This window comes from Perca fluviatilis, chromosome 16 (genome assembly GCF_010015445.1).
Source record: "Perca fluviatilis chromosome 16, GENO_Pfluv_1.0, whole genome shotgun sequence".
Classification (NCBI taxonomy): Eukaryota; Metazoa; Chordata; class Actinopteri; order Perciformes; family Percidae; genus Perca; species Perca fluviatilis.
The window spans coordinates 8,603,916-8,616,956 of record NC_053127.1 but is presented as its reverse complement, the minus strand read 5'-3'; the positions used below and the strand labels follow the sequence as shown (position 1 = coordinate 8,616,956).

The 13,041-nt window shown below is 39.4% G+C and overlaps 1 protein-coding gene across 1 annotated transcript; it reads left to right on the top strand.

Annotated features, from left to right (window-relative positions):
• Positions 1-2,506: 2,506 nt before the first annotated feature.
• On the top strand, positions 2,507-12,261 carry psmg1 (proteasome (prosome, macropain) assembly chaperone 1). Its single transcript, XM_039778098.1, has 7 exons — positions 2,507-2,732; positions 5,251-5,354; positions 6,204-6,352; positions 8,657-8,719; positions 10,718-10,916; positions 11,840-11,970; positions 12,097-12,261. Exons 1-7 carry the CDS (start codon positions 2,614-2,616, stop codon positions 12,172-12,174), a joined length of 843 nt encoding a protein of 280 aa, XP_039634032.1. The 5' UTR covers positions 2,507-2,613; the 3' UTR covers positions 12,175-12,261.
• The last annotated feature ends 780 nt before the right edge of the window (positions 12,262-13,041 follow it).

Sequence of the window (13,041 nt, the reverse complement as noted above, 5' to 3'; positions counted from 1 at the left end):
CCATGTTGCATTAGTTAGTTCTGCTATTTGTTGGTGTATGTCAAAATGTAAAAAAAAACAACTAATTATATCAAAATCCTCTTTTCTACAAAGAATGGCAGACATGGCAAAAATACCAAATTTGTGCACACAAATAAATAATTCATGCTCTCAAATTTAAAAACTGTGTTACTAATTGGTTGTTGTTTGAGTGATTGGCTGCAATCTGCCAACCCTCTAAGACCCTGAGGCACGCAGGAAAGATGGCCGACCCCTCCCACCCTGGACAAACGCTTGAGGCACTCCCCTCTGGCAGGAGGCCCATTAGGACCAAAACCTCATGTCACAAAAACCATCTGCAGCTGGCCTTATCAACATAAATAAATAATTAATATATATTGTCATCATTATAATATCTTTTCATGCTTTCATTGTACATTTTTAGATTTTATTCATGCTTCTTGACTGTTGAGCTTACATGTTTTTATAAAAAAAAGTATCCTATGTTAATTGTTATTCAACACAACACCAAGGCAAATTCCATTTCTGTAATTAAACCACTTCCCATTTAAATGTCTGTGCGTGTGCCTGCCAACCAGCCAGTTGGATGGTGTTCTTGACCCAAGTGCAGGACAGACAGGCAGATGGAGCCTGCCACTATCACCATCCTCAGGCCCTGTTGCAGTTATCGGGCCAAGGGAAAGACAGACAGACTCATTCTGGATGATTTTGTCCTCTGACTGTCCTGTCCTGTCCTGTGCCCTTTTTTAATAGTCAACAATGATGTTGTGACATTCCCCGTTTGTCCTGATGTTGACATTGCTCTTTTGTTGTCTTGAGCCTGGAGGCTTTAGTGTTTGTTAAGCTGCAGAACATCCCTCCCACTCTTCCTCTATCTCTCCCTCCACTATCAATTATATTAACAACAGCCTGAAGCTTCCTCCTAGCATGTTGCTCCATGTTGTGACAGGAAACATTTCTGCTATTACTTTATGGCCTCTTGCTACATCATTGCACAGCACTGGTAATAGAGCTTACTCTCTATTCTACAGGCTTTGCTCTGCAATCCAATTTGTCTTTCCAACACTAGACATTTTTCTGGTGACAATGAAGCATTTTTATGGCCGTGCTGATGTCATCACATTTCTGTTTGTCCCTCATCTCCGGGGGCACAGCTTACAGGGAAATGAATTATACAACACAATGGAAAGGATGGATGTTCTGCAGTGATCTTGAGGCCAATCTGCCCGAACATGACTTGGCTGATGTTTCCATAGAGCTGTACAACTAAATAATCTTCCATTATCCTTTAAGAATTACGTTTCCCTGCTTTCTTCCTATCATGTTAATTATGTATTACCACTAAGGAGCTGGTGGAGCCATGTGTCAAGTTTACCCTTAAATGGCACAAAGGCCAAAAATAGCACATCAAGCGTTCCTATGCTAATTGTTAGTCATATTCATGCCCCTATATGCATTGTATAACCACACACCATGTGAATCCACCGAAGAGACACAGGCCTTAAATCATTCATTCAGCAGCTCAGGCAGAAATATGTTGGACAGGCAGTACTCATGCATGCAGGCTTTGAGCTTCCCACAGGGATTTTAGGGAGCGACTGGTGTTGCACGTCTCCGTGTGCATGGACCGTGTGTTTTTCTTGAGCTGCTCAATTAAAGGTGTTTCCGTGTTTCTGAAATATTTAGTCAGATCTTGTTTGTTGGAATTTGTATCACAATGAAAAATATGCTAATGTCTCTTATCGTTAAACAATAAAGTCCATATGTACAAGGAAAGTAAAATAAAGTGCAATAAACACCCACTGTAGCTGTAAATTATACATTTCACAGTTCAGTTCACAGTATAGTTTAGTAGAAGTTAATGTGAGGTTTCAGCAGTCTGAGTTAGTGGAATCAAATGTGTATCTTCTAAACTTACAGTCTTTTAGAGTGTTTCCCTAAACAGTGATCCTTTACTGAACTACAGTGTAGATAATGTCCAGTGTAAGGTAATTTTAGAATCACAATAGGGATAACAGGGAATCTTTTCAGGGCCAATATGGACAAGAGGAACATTTGCAGTGACTCTTTTCACTGTCATATGGGCATGTGAGTAAAGATCTTTTAATATAATATGAGGTATGATTAAACCATATCACATGGTCCTTTGATTTAGCTGGAGGATATTTACAAGGTGCATCTCAAGGACATTTGACCATTTACCATACTGTATGCACACAGATTTATATAAAACACATTTATTTTTATTTTTATTGTATTTGAATTGGTCTTTTGCATTACTTGACTTATTGCACATATATTACACAAATATTTGAGTGTGCACAATCAATTTATATAGTTTAGGTGATGTTTATCTGTTATGTATGTTAAATGTACACAGCTTTTTAATGTCATATTTTTATTTATTTTATTTCATTCAGGTAGTCCCTTATCTGATGTATCGGTATCTAATAAAGACCATGTTATATTTTATTCTGAAGGATTTCACGTTTGAAGTTTTTATTTTGAAGGGGTGTTACTGCCGGCGGAAGTGGTGGATGTGTGTGCCTGCTTGTCTGGTCTGAACCACTAGCCAGCCAAACTTTCGCTTTTCCCCTGGTAAACTTAGTGATTATGGCGACGTTTTTCGGTGAAGTTTTGTCGGTGTATTCTCGGGCCGTGGATGAAGATGAAGAGGAGCTCGATGAAAATGAAGAAGATGAAGAAATCCGCAGAGAGCTGGAGGAAAAGAGGTAAATAACGTTAGCCAGCTAGCATGGAGAAAGGAAGTCAGAAAGCATGAACATATTAGATCAACGTTGGCTAGGTAACGTAAGGTAGTTTCATGAAATTAAGAGGACTTGATTTGAAATGGCTTTTTAGACGTAAAATGTTATGTGTTTTCAAGTTATGTTTGTAATGTTACCATACGTTGATATAACCTAACTAACGTTAGCATCTCACGGTGGCTCTAGCTAACATGACACATGACATTTCAGTAACGTTAACAGTATAACAGCCACTCCCCCCTCCCTATCTGACATTAGTAAGCTTATATCAAATATAATTACACTAGCAAATAATACACTGTTACACCAGCTTGTGTAACACACTATAATGTAGTTATATAGATAAACATTATTATTTGGCTTTCAGCAGACAGTAAGGCAAGGTGGCTTCATTTATATAGCACATTTCAGCAACAATGTAATTCAAAGTCAAGTCAAGTTACAGCAGCAGATAGTATAATAAAATCATACACACAATGCAGAGATTGCCTACCTTGCAGGCAAAGTGCTTTACAGTCAATATTAAAGAGCAGTTAAATATGATTAATAGCCTGCATTAAAGAGACTATAGCAACAGCTCAAATTTGAATAAAAAAGGTATAAAATACAATAATTAAAGTTGCGGTGCAGTGTAAAAAGTACAATACAATGCAACAAGTTAAAAAATATATAAAGTGTCACCCACGAGCTTAACAGAACGTTTCAATGTCATGTATTTATGGCGGAGGATGAGGTGGAGTCTCACAGCCTGAGGAAAGAAACTGCTATGAAGGCATACACTCTGTTGCCTATTTATTAGGAACACCCATCTAAGCCTAATGTAGTCTAAACAGTCCTGCATGAAGGTTAAAATGTTCAGGTTTATTTTAAACTGTTTTAGAAAGGTGTTGATTATATATGTACATAGTATTTAAATGTTTTACTTTGTTCTGAGGTGGGGGTGAGATACTTATTTTCATACAATCAAGTATCAAAAACTGAGGAGGACACGCTGTTGGATGCTGTCCTCCTCTCCTACTCTTTCTTCAATGCCTGACGAATCTCTCTCTTTCTCTCCCTGACCCTGTCTTTATGATTGAGCAACACTGGCTGAAGCCTGAAAATATTGTAAACAAATTAATAACATAACTAACTACACTGGTTGGACTGTTCAGCTCTGTTTCAGACGGATACCTCTGGTTCAGGCTGGTCCTCATCCTCAACACGTGCCTTTTTCAGTGCAAGAGTAAAAAAATGACATAACGTTATTTATAATAAGTTTATTTGATTCACAGCTGCTACATAGAGTGACAATCCAACTGCATTTTAATGCAAACTTGCGACTAGTTAACTTTGTAAAGCAAGCGCAATCGCTTGTTTGCTAAGAGTCGGGTCGGGACTCCAACATTAACACACTGACAACATTGTATTCAGAATATAAAATATTTTAATATCACTTTTTAATGTGTGATTGTGTAAAGATGTTCACGAGATACCAACCTTTCTACTTGTGAATTTTGCCAGCCGTCTTCTCCTGTTTCTCCTGTCATGGAGACAGATGCTGTGTGCAGGTAAAGGAAATGCAGCTGAACGAAGCTGCGTGTTTTTAAATAGCGTTAAAAAAAAATTAATAACGAAACGCAATATGCGGCGGCAGGTGTTGATAGTGCAGCGCACCGCCACGAAAAATGTGTGGGAAACACTGCAAGCTTACCTTAAAACAGGTGTTTCTTTCAGTCTTACCTTAAGGCCGTCATCATGGCAGCAGATATTGGTGCATTGATTACTGGTGCATATTTCCACATAAAGTTACATTGAATTACAGACCAAAAGTGAACCTGGGGTTTATGGAACCTGAGTTGCACGGTTGATAATCCATCTTTGACTACAGATGTCAAATACATGTTAAAAAAAATGGAGTAAGTGGCCGGGTTGACTCAGTGGGTAGAGCAGGCGCACATATACTTAGAGGTTAATGCCTCGACGCAGAGGTCCAGGACCTGTGATGATTTCCTGCATGTCTTCCCTCTCTCTCTCTCCCCTTTCTCACCTAGCTGTCCTGTCCATTAAAGGTGGAAAAGCCCAAAATATTATCTTTAAATAAAATAAAATGGAGTGAAAAGGACAATATTTCCATCTGAAATGTTGTGGACTAGAAGTACAAAGTAACATAAAATGAACAAGTACAATACCTCAAAATTGCAAGTACAGTACTTGAGAAGATTGAATACACTTGTTAGGGGATGGTGTTCTGGTTATTGTGGCCATGGATTAAATTAATTTGAATAGACACATACTGTGTTAATAATAAAGCATGAGGAAAACTTGAGAAATAAACCCATTAAAATGTTGGTTGAAATCTGCCCACATCGAAATACTTGATTTTATGGAACTAATGGTGGTTACTTGCAGGCACCTGCGTCCCCGGTGGAACTTAGTAAAAGTCTGCAAATATTTCCCACAACTGTTCCTTCTTCTCTAACCGATGTCACTTTTTCATCAGGGAGGTTAATCTGCACTGGAGCCCTGAAGTCTCGGAGTCGCTGAAGTCCGGAAACAAGTTGCAATGTTCAGACTTCATCCTCGCTGTGGGACACAATGCTGCCAGTAAGTGTATGCTCCATTACCTGTGATGAGCTCTTCTAACAGCACACCCACTAGCACAGATAAAATTAAACTTTAATAATCCCTGCGATTAAATTGGATCATATAGTAGCCCAGCGCTGTTAGCTCTGCAACAACACAGATTTCCAGGAATGTTTTTTATTGGTTTTGTTTTTTTAAAGATAATAGGTCAGTAATAAGAAAATACTTTGATTGGTAATTAACACAATTTTTCAACATAATAATTGCTACAAATCAGCCTACTTTTTCTCACCTGCAGACTCATTTAATATAAATAAAAGCAACTTTACAGCTTCAACATTTGTTTTGCAGTGTTTGTGCTTATGATTATTAAATCTAAAGATGGCTCTATTCCATTCAGTTTGTCAGTAAACCTGCAAGATGTAAATTTAATGCTGCAAGCCATTAACGTAGAAGGGCTACAACTACCGATAATTTTCATTACCAAGTAACCTGCTGATTATTTTCTCAATTAATTGATAGATCGTTTTGTCTATAAAAATGTGAAATTGTCCACCACAGTTTGATGAATCACAAGATGATGTCTTCAAATTGCTTATTTTATATTTTTTACAGTCTATGGTTTGTCTGACTAACGGTGCAATCCCCAAACATGTTCAGTTTACCATCCCATACGCCAAATTAAAGCAGAAAATCCTCAGTTGTTTATTGATTTTCTGTCGATAAACTAGTCCATTCGTTGTTTCTTCTCTAATCGATTGAAGTTAGACCTGTCCCAATGCCCGCTGTGAGAAAAGAGTCTATAATTTGAATGCAGGTCTGTCTTACACGTGAGCTGTTGTTGAATGCTGAGAGGATCTGTCTCCACAGGGTTTCTGTCAGTGTACGTTCTCACCTCTGAAAACTGGGACGCAGTGGGACATGCATCAGTGTGGAACGAGAGGAGCCGGGCAGCAACTGGGATAACCAGCGAGGAGGAGACGGCTTGTGTTTTCTACAGAAAAAAGGACAACCCATCAGTGAGTGACACACTGAGCAAAACAGCATGTGTGTGCTATGTGATTAATGCCTCAAAAAGCACCTGAGCTTTGTAAACTCATGAGTTTGCTCCTGATCTTTTATGAAATGAGTTTGTTTAAATTCTTGTATATTATATAAGAGCACATTATAAGCCCAGTTCATTATCGATCTACGAACAGGAGAAAAACCTGAATGAATTGGGACAATGTAGGGAATGCAGATGCCTCCATTGACAATAGAAATTCATCATAGAAACAATAATAAAGCCGTTTATATAACTGCATGAATCCAACTCTATTTCAGTCCCAATTCTGCTTTATCTCACGTCATGTCGTAACTGATCTGTTACAGCAGCGTTTGCGCCGTAATGCATTTCAAGAAATAAAACAAAATGAAACCCCACTTCAGTTGCCAAAAGTTGGAAAGTAGGCCATGACACACAGGATTAATGAGCCCTGGTAATCCGGCGTCTCTTCCATAAACTGTCAGAATACGGAGTTATAACCGACCAGTCTGATGCGTGGACAGGCGTGTGTGTGGTTACTTTCGATCAGCCTGGTGTCGTTTTCACATGATTTTAATTAAGATAAACCTGGTGAACGATCGTGTGTGAAGCGTCAGATTTATCACGTGTCTCTGTCCTGCCGCCTTCAGACGGCTGCAGGGATTTAATGAGCCGAAGGAGAAGACTTTCATGTAGTGGAAAGCAGCTGTGGATTACAGATACTGCAACAGTCCCCCATTAATTCATAAATCACTGATTTACTGAAATTCTTGTTATGACAACCCTAAAGGTGCCCTGCCACACAAAAAATATTTTGCTGCTGCAACACCGTTATTTCCCCTGTTTTTTTGGGATCAATAAAAATCTATCTATCTATCTATCTATCTATAACTGTTTTTACTTGTGTTTTTTGAAATATGTTAGGTCCATATGTGTTTGAACTGCTGCCTCCTCTGTCAGCTCTAGCCACTGAAAAGAAATAAGTGGAGAAATCAGGCCAATTACAAAAGCTGGTCAGTCTGATGTGGTGTTGCCTGAGCTCATTACTATTCATGAGCTCGCCTAGTTGCGCTGGGTAAAGGATGCTGATAGCCAGGCTCTCATTGGCTTGCTGTTAGCCAATCGGAGTGAAGCAGCTTAGCTCGTTGAATATTAATGAGAACTGGCACAAATCGAGCTGAGTCTTCCTGCAGGCTTTCTATACCACGCTAGAATGGCTTGAAACAAGGTAACCAAGGCATTTCTTCCATTAAAGAAATGTTCAGAGTCCATGGTAGAACTTCAGACATTACAAAGTAAAGTAATGAAATACATGTGGCAGGGCACCTTTAATATTAAATGATGATTAAAGTGCATCTATAGGTTTTAGAGTTTTGTTTTTGTAAATATTTTTGGGGCATTTTTACCTGTATTGACAGCGGAGAGTAAGAAGGTGACCCAGTTGGACACGAAGGAGGGTGCTTAATTTGACTAGACGAATCGACTAATCATTGCAGCTCTGTATGATTTAGAGCTGCGCTGATTAGTCGATTCGGCTAGTCGTTTAAAAGAAAATGAATCTGCAAATATTTAGAAAATTGATTTATTGTTTTAAGTCAAGCGAAATTGCGTTCGCAACGTTTGATTTTTTTAGATTAATTGCCGTGACATCACCTTTTGCTTTTCAATATTGTAATCTGCGTTTTTCGGTTTTCTGATGTTATGTAGAGTGAACAATTCATCAAGAAAGTAATCTGCTGATGAATCAATAAATAATAATCATTGGTTGCAGCCCTAGTATGATATGTCAACTACCCACCAGGACACCACACAGGCTGGAGAGTGTTTAATGAATATTGTTTATTTACGTTATTAAGCATTGCATTTACTCCAAGTAATACATTTGCCCGTGTTGACAGAATCACTAAATTGCCTGCGGAGTGACTTTTCTCCAGACGTAATTATTAGACGTCTATCTTCAGACCCAATTTCCACCCAAATACAACGCCTCTCTTTGTGCTGCCTCATTTAAAAGGAATGCGTCTCCACTACCTTTTGAGCGATGTGCACATGAAAATAAAACACAGACAGGCAAAACAAACTTCCCGGCCAGGAAAAGACCAAACTGTGGGGAGCGATGGTTGAGCTGGTCATGGTGCTGTCATGACAAAAAGTTTCTCTGTGTTTGTTTTTTCTTTTTAATTTGTCATCCATCAGTATAGTCCTTCCTGTCTTTGAGTTACACTTGTACGTTTCAGACAAATATGTCTTGACTCCACAAATGATGCATAAAATATCTCTTGCTTTCCTTTCCCTGAAGGTTTTGATATGTCAAGTGACCTGCTACATTGCGGAAGACCAGCTTTTTCAGTGGACGGAAAAGGTACGTTTATACAGCAATGCAAACAGACAGCAGAGTTGCCACCATGACAGGTTTGTTTTCTTACATTCATGAAGCACAAGAGTGTAGAAACAGAAGATTACATTATTGGAATATGTCAGTTCAAAGTCTATTGGTCAAGGAGCACACAACACCATTATAACACACATAGACTTATTGTTTTATGCATAATTACAGGTTACAATATATATTCGTCTACCGGTCCACTTCAAGCACTGTTTAGTACGGATTACCAGTTGCAGTTCTACATTGAATTAAACCCTGGGTGAAAAAAAAACACAATACAAACACAAACTTTTATAACAGTTATATTTTATTATAACATTTGTTGTCATGACATGAAAAGACCAAAGCTGTCTCGTAATACTGTCCAACATTCCTAAGGCCATTTATTTCTACTGAAAACGTCTTTAACATCTTTAACATGCATATAGGATGTGTGTTGGCGACCTGGGGGTTAAAGAATCGATTAAAAAAATTTCAGTCAGTCTTAAAACAATTTGTAATAAATTAATGCACCTTGACTAACGTATTTACATGCACTGTAGCTACTTGTAGTATGTACAGTATGACCTGTGTACTACTAGCTAATCACTTCCTAACAACATGCTGCTCATTGATGTGTTTTTAACAAGATGTTGCTCATTGATGTGTTTTTGGAGGAAGATGATTTATCAGGCTGTGGTTTGGGTCTTTAATGGGATTTATTGATTAAAAAAATGCAGACTATCACCAGCCTTAACCTTTAATCGATGAGTAGTTTTTTAAAGACAGAAAATACTGATTACTTTGTTGCTGCATTATCACAATCACTATATTTGACTACAATATCCCTAAAAGCATGTTTTGGGTATATTTATATATATATATATATATATATATATATATGGGGGTAATACTCAGGTGTCCACTTGTATATAAATTATGTGAAAATGTACCCCAGCACATACAGTAATGCTATGCGACGTCCCAAACTGGACACATCTGAGAGTAACTTTTTTTCATGTAAAATGTGAATATTTCAATGGATATTCCAAATATATTTAAGTTATTGTGTGGAGCTAATTCTCTGCTTTGGTAGGACACACACACGCACACATCCACACATCCTGTGCTTGCGGTCGTGCGCGTCGCTCCTCCTTGTGAATCCTAAATAGCGCGCTGAGCCACAGAGCTGGATGGCATCGCAGGGTGTCCGGTGCCAGACTGGAGCACTATATAGACCACTATAGGAGCTGTTAGCGCGGATACCACTGCCCACCGGCCTGGGAGTGCACCAACCCTTTATCACTATTACATCCCTGCCCAGGGTGGTGATGGCGCAGTGGATATGACACATGCCTTTGGCGTGGGAGTCCCAGGTTTGAATCCCACTGCGATACATCAACCAGTGTGTCCCTGAGCAAGACGCTTAACCCCTAGTTGCTCCAGAGACATGTGACCTCTGACATATATAGTAATTGTAAGTCGCTTTGGATAAAAGCGTCAGCTAAATGACATGTAATGTAAATGTAATGCTCTTTCTTATCAACGTTTCATTCCTTTGAAGACATTTGGCAGAGCAGCATTGTTTTTTTTTTTTTTTACCAAGTTGGATTGCTTTCGTGAACTTCTACTATCTAGCCTACTTTTAGTTCTCAACACAGAGTCTGTTTCAGCCCCCCCTCCCCTTTCCCCTTCTCACGCAGCTTCTGTACACGGCACCTTCTCAGCAAGCAGGGACGCCAATTTGCCAATTCCCCACACAGTGAAATGATAGATAATAGTTTTTTATATAATAATTTTTTCTTAAGCTTGTGCTGCCCCCCATGTGTCATGAAAAAATGCCGCCCCAGGCGACTGCCCGCTTCGCCTGTGCCAAAATAACGCTACTGCAGATTACAGTGGTCAAAGTCAAACATGCATGTATTTTTCAGGGTGATCTACACAATAAAGGTGATGCTGTGTTGGGCTGACTGTGTGTTTCTCTGTCTCTTGCAGGTTTTCGACTGTCTGCAGCACAGAGAGCTGAATGTGACTGTGCTGTCAGACAGCTCTGTGGCTGAGTACAAGACAGCAGACTATCTGTGCTATAGCTCTGCTCCCTTCCTGCGCTCTCTCCACACCGGTGCTTTCAGTGGTCAGCCTGTCTGCCAGTCACTGGAGCAACCCAACATAGTTACTGGACTTCCAGCTGCAGGTACCACTATTTTATTTTATTTTTTTCACACTTCTAGTTTCTCTAATTCTTGTGTCTCAAACTTGCATTCCCTGGGGTGCACTGGCCTGGCTTTTCTTCTTGTCCTCTGTCACATTTTTTAAACATACACAAAAACACTTTATGCTGCACAACTTGGCTTTCCTTCTTTAGTAGAGTAATGCCTCTTGAGATTTGGAAAAGGGCAGCTTTCTTCTTGCAGATTAGAAGGGAGGCATTTGCATTAAACCTCTTGAAACTCTCTGTGCTCCAGGTCGACCTTTCTTTTTTTAAGCTTTTGAACTTCACAAGCAGAAGTCCCAAATACCATGTGAGGACCTTCCTCTTCAAGTTTCTTATGCTTGCTGATAGACTCTGTAGTCTTCTTCTTTCCAGTAGCGCACATTGACTGTAGCAAAGACATTAGACTGCAGACCTTCTTCTCACTGTGATCCCCGCTCTTTATGAATTAGTGAACCAAAATCCTGCGACTGCACAGCAGTAGTCTTGAAAGCGACATAATGTTACCTAGATGTAAATTTAAGAGTGTAAATCATGATACGGGTGACTCTTATTTACCCCTTGTGTGATATAAATCCAGCTTTTGCCAGATTTTATTCTTTTCGCAAAGTGTCCTTGAGCGAGGCACTGAATCCAAAATTGCTCCTGATGTGTGTATATGTGGGGGGGGGAGAGAGACTGGGAACTGTAAGTCGCTTTGGACAAAAGCATCTGCCAACTGAATGAAATGTAGTGCCATTAGTGCTCCTCTCCACTCACTGAGCTCACAGTCTTTTTGCTGCTAGTGCACTTAAAGACTTTCAAAGTCCAAACAAAGAGACGGATCAACACTGAGGACCTCGAGTCAAACTGTCCAGTCTTCAGCAGTTCTGTTTGAGTCTTCTTCTTTTGTGCCCTTTCATAAGTGCTGAACCATTGCGAGGTCCACCGCATCGCCACTGTTGTTTACCAGTGTTACAGTGATGTCACTGGCCCTGACTCTGTCACCATGGAGACCTACAAGCCTGCACTAACCAAGCTCAGCAAGTCAATACAGGTAAGCTGCTTTTTACATCTGAGGTCGCTCGCCCCAAAAGGTCAGAGTACGACTTAATGCATCTGAAGTGCTTCCCTGTTCTCCTTTTTAACATCTTTCATCTTTTTCTTTTATTTTCCTCCTCAGTTGGACCCGGCTCCGAGCACAGACGTCCTCCGCAAGTTTGTCAGAACCACCAACATTCAGAGTAATCTTTACATCTGACGATGTCCATGCTGCACACATTTAATTCTATTGTCCTTTGGTAAAAAAAACTGTCATTTTTTTAAATAAAGAAATTAAGTAAAGAAAGCCGAAAGTTTAATGATTTACTGAATTCATATTGTCAATAAGAGGTCTCATTAGTTGCTAAAGAGTGGGGAGCTGTAATCCGGATTTGGTCATTTTGGTGTTTATGAATGAATCAAATGCATTCTAAAAGGAAGCCACAGTCACAGTGTGCTTGCATCGTACATATCTCCGTAAATCTCTTCCTTCTTTTCACTACGAAGATATTTCCTTCATTTTGCATTTGCTTTTCTTGAGGGATGTGAATGCCAGTCAGTCAGCCGGTCGGTCCCCCACTTTGGTCCAGAGTTAAAAGTTAAATATTGGATAGATTACTATGAAATTGAGTACAGATATTCTTGCTCCCCTCAGGATGACTTGTATCAATTTTGATAATATATAATAAATAACTATACATAATAAAAAATAACTACATCTAAATATCACATTTAGGTTACCCCTGCACTGTAATATCTGGTCACATTAAGCCTTTTAGAATGACCCACATTCAGAAGATCCTTCCTCTGGCATTATAAATTGTGTTGCCTGTTAGTGTCGGTGATATTCAGGAGGCAGTTCAGCACAAGAATAGAAAGCATTTTATCTTTATGCCTGAGCACCGACCAGTGGTCAGTCGGCGAAGGACTTGTACACTATGCTATATAGCAGCTTGTGAATTTCATCAAGGGATCAAGTCTACTTAGCCTACTTACTTTCCACCACTATAATGGGAGCTATAATTGAAGCCTCACTCCACTTGCTGTTGTAAGCTATATTTAATCATTACAAATACTATTTAGTATT

Bases quoted from the DNA above. Each gene is read 5' to 3' on its own strand.
- psmg1 (XM_039778098.1), top strand. From the start codon at position 2,614: ATGGCGACGTTTTTCGGTGAAGTTTTGTCGGTGTATTCTCGGGCCGTG. The intron at 6,353-8,656 runs GTGAGTGACACA...CTTTCCCTGAAG, and splicing joins GAAAAAAGGACAACCCATCA to GTTTTGATATGTCAAGTGAC. The intron at 11,971-12,096 runs GTAAGCTGCTTT...TTTCCTCCTCAG, and splicing joins AGCTCAGCAAGTCAATACAG to TTGGACCCGGCTCCGAGCAC.